Here is a 3,811-nt window from a genome sequence, read left to right on the forward strand (position 1 = left end):
GATTCGGGCCCCCTTGCCCACTCTGCTGCAGCATCCTAGGGGCAGGGCCCCACCTTCCCTGGGACTGGGGTAGTCGGTCACACAGCCTGCCATGCCCCAGCCCCTCTTCCCCACAAAGAATATCTTGGGGGAGGAAATTGTGGGCAGAACAGGAGGCAGTGAAGATGAACACTTGGTGCTGGTAGCAGCAGTAGTGACAGGTGTCAAAGAATGGAACATTGAACAAAAAACAACACGACTTTCCAGAGGTGGTTTGTGAACAGAGAAAAAATGGAACCAAAACCTTGGGGGGCAGGAGGATTTGGAGCTGGCAGGGTGAGCTCCTTGTTATTGGTGCCCCATCTGAGGAGGGGCAAATGGCCGAGTGGCGGAAGCAAAGTAGGGGTGGGGGAGCAGCCCCAGCCCACCTCAGGTAGCGGCTACAGGGCTCATGGGCCTCACCTGGACAATAAGTGACTGCATCTCCATCACTGCAATATGTTCTCAGATCCCAGGCGGACGGCAAGGGGGCTGGGGCCACCCTGAAGAGGGAGTAGGGGGCTCACACCCCTCCTGCCTTCCTGTAGCCAAAGGGGGCTGTCCAACCTAGTGCAGGGACTAGGGAAGGTGGGGAAGGATAAAAGGTGTGAGCCCCACGTGGTGACAAAGACAGTTTGGCTGGGGGAATCCTGGGACCAGCAGTCCCCTCCCTTGGCCACACCTGCTGCCAGGGCAGTGGAGTAGGGTGGGCCAGGATGAGATGGGGCTTAGGCCCCTTTCAAGGCCAGGGGAACCCTCCTAGGCCCCACTATGGGAAGCCAGAGGGAACAATGAAGGAGCAGAGAGGGCACCCCCAAACCAAAACCCAGAGAGCCCTGTCCCCACCACCAAGGGAGTGGGGATGCAGTAGGTGCAGGGTGCGGCTAAGTGGAACGTTAGCCTTGTCCAGGAGGGCACATGTGTGTGCCCGTGGGTGGGCGGGGGGAGCTGGGAACTGAGGCCAGGGGAAGACTGCTCCCCACCCAGCCCATGGGGGCCCTGTAGAGGCTGGTGTGCTGTGTAGTGTGGTGGTGAAGTCACAGATGGAAGATAGGGGTGGTCGCCGGAGGCGGTAGTGATGGTGGGCCTGGGGAAGGGCCGGGGACGGTGGGAGCGGAGCAAAGTTGTCCAGTCCCAGAAGGAAGCAGCTCCTCCAGCAAGGAGCAGGCAACACGTACGCACGGTCACTGCTCCTCCTCTGAGAACTCCTGTGAGATGCCCTCCTCTTCCTCCTTCTCCAGTTTTTTGGATCTGCCCCTTGGTTTCCTTCTTGGAGTTGTGGTTTTCCGGGTCTTGGCAGTGTACTTGTTTTTGCTTCCATTTGGTCGGCCCTGAGGTCTTTTAGGTTTTGGCACTTCGCTGGGCTCCTTCTGACTCCCTACCAGCACTGTCATGGGACTCACGTGAGGCTGCTTGCTCGACCTGCCCCAGCCCCGCTTCTCAGTGCCATCCTTTTTCTGCTTGGAGGCCAAGGGCTGGCTGGACTTTGATATCGACTCGCTCACCTTCCCTTCTCTAAAAAGTAGGTGGAAAAGTGATGGCTAGGATAGCCTTCTTGGAGCCGTGCCAGCGCCAGAAAGAGCCCTGGCTCGGGGTCCCAATTAGAGGAGATTAGTGCACTATTTTTTTAAAGCCACTTGACTACGTTATTATAGTACCCTAATCAAATTAATCTGACAATTTTTCACATAAGGCAACATCAACTGAAGTTTTTGCTCAAGTCATTTCTAGAAAAGATCTGCCTTGTTGGGTGCAGACAACTATTATGAAATTTAAAAATACCTATACAATTATTGACAGGTATTCAGCTGCAATGTGACGACTTAAAAAAACAAACTATTTTACTTGTACAACAATTTAGGATTCAGATAAATGAAATAATGTATTTTTTTCTACACATTTTGAACTCCCAGTCCCCAACAAAAATTGATTGAGGTATTTTGATTAATTATAAACATAAAAATTTTAGAAAATATCTTTTAAAATAAGCATGCAATAATTTAAAAGACTTTCTTAAGGAGTCAGAACTTGCATTTTTAAATATGACATGTCATGTTTATTTCCTATTCTTGGTTATATGAAGTAGCACAGTAATATCATTAAATAAAGTAAGCTTAATAGATATTTTTGCTGATTGAATTAGCTTGGATACATACATAATGCATGTTTTCACTGGAAACTCAATTTAATTGTCTTTTATTGAAATGTTTATAAGAGATAGAATATACGTAGAATATTACTTGGTGCATTAATATGCTGGATATTTTTAGTTTAGTTTAGTTCTCGAAATATGTATTGCAAAATTGATACAACTAAATCCCGACCATTGAGTTGAATTATGTTAATATAAAGTAGAACTCTTACAATAAATTAAGAATCTTATAATTCTGGTGAAAATCAAACTAGTTTCTTGTTTAAAAAAAAGGAAACGTTAGTCAAAGATGTAGAGTTCAATTGAATTAAATAAACAGTGACTGTGATTTCACTTGGATATAATCTCCCTGAGGAATTGTAGAAAATTTTACAATTGCTTTAGGATTCAGATATCCTAACCTGTGAAACATGAAGATAATATATACCTTTCCTGTATATGCTTTTCAACCATTTTGAAAACATGGAACTTAAAGTATTGCTTTTAGCTGTAAACCTGCCTGCTTTGAAACCTTAATTCATATTTTGAATTTCAGTTATTCCCACTATACTGGCATGGTGGCTTTATTTTACTTGTTAATCCTGAAGAGAACAGAGAAGAAATTAAATGTGTATTTTGGAACCATAGATATTATTTTAAAATTATTAAAGTTAAGAATTACTATGCCCATTCTCCTAAACTGCATACATCTTGTTTTTCTGCCTCTCTTTAAGCTTGATTACATCTCTGCACAATTAAAGAAATGAGCTTTTAATTGGACTTCCTTAATTGGAAATTTGTTGGTTGCAGAACACAACCACTCATTTGTTCCTTGAGACAGTTAGGTCTGATCTATGTTAATACAGTATGAAAGAATGAAGAGGATTTGAGTGGTCTCTGCAAAAAAGAATGTGATCCCTAGTGCAAGTTTCTAAATTTCAAATGATTCGTTGATTAGTCATGTCTAAACCTGTCATTTTATAGGTGCCTTCTTTGTGTCTGGTAGTATTTGGAAAACATCTATAAATATAATTAATTTGAACTACCTTTATAAAAATAATGATACTATGATTTATTAAAATTGGAAATATGCTCATTTATAAAAATTCAAATATTCAAAAATTAAAGAAAAAGTCTAATAATTTTTCAAATTAGATTCATAGTACCTGTGCTCTTTTTAAACTACCAAGTAATAAAATTACATTTATGTTTATGTAACCAATAAAATAAACTGAAAGGAAACATGGAATAGCAGAACTTAAGGTAAATATTTATTTTTTAAATATTAATGAAAAAACTTAAAGATAGATTTTCAAAATTATTAAGAATTTGGAGCCATTTTGTTTTAATACATGTTTATGTTTCAAATATAAATCATACATTTTGGCAGCTTTCTGTAACATTTGAGAAAATTAGCATTCAACCCCTTACTTATTCCAACTTTCCCATTACTCTCTCTAGTTTTTATTCACTTATAATATTTTTTGCTATGGTCAACTTCTATATCATTTATTTACTCTTCTCTAACTCTAATATTAAAATAGCATAAATTGTCTAAATTAAAATTAATTTATTTCTCATCACCATTTTTGTTCTGTTTACCTAATTCCTAATTTCTTTATTTTAAATTATATAGCCAGTTAGTTGGATCTTGTGATCAAG

At 40.6% G+C, this 3,811-nt stretch overlaps 1 protein-coding gene across 1 annotated transcript; it reads right to left on the bottom strand.

The window, feature by feature from the left end:
- Positions 1-1,105: 1,105 nt before the first annotated feature.
- On the bottom strand, positions 1,106-1,533 carry LOC108528760 (high mobility group protein HMG-I/HMG-Y-like; the record flags this gene model as incomplete). Its single annotated transcript, XM_017870743.1, has 1 exon — positions 1,106-1,533. A coding segment is annotated over one exon (331 nt), but the record flags the coding sequence as incomplete, so codon positions are not given.
- Positions 1,534-3,811: the final 2,278 nt, after the last annotated feature.

Source organism: Rhinopithecus bieti, unplaced genomic scaffold, assembly GCF_001698545.2.
Source record: "Rhinopithecus bieti isolate Rb0 unplaced genomic scaffold, ASM169854v2 scaffold_5927, whole genome shotgun sequence".
NCBI classification, from domain to species: Eukaryota; Metazoa; Chordata; class Mammalia; order Primates; family Cercopithecidae; genus Rhinopithecus; species Rhinopithecus bieti.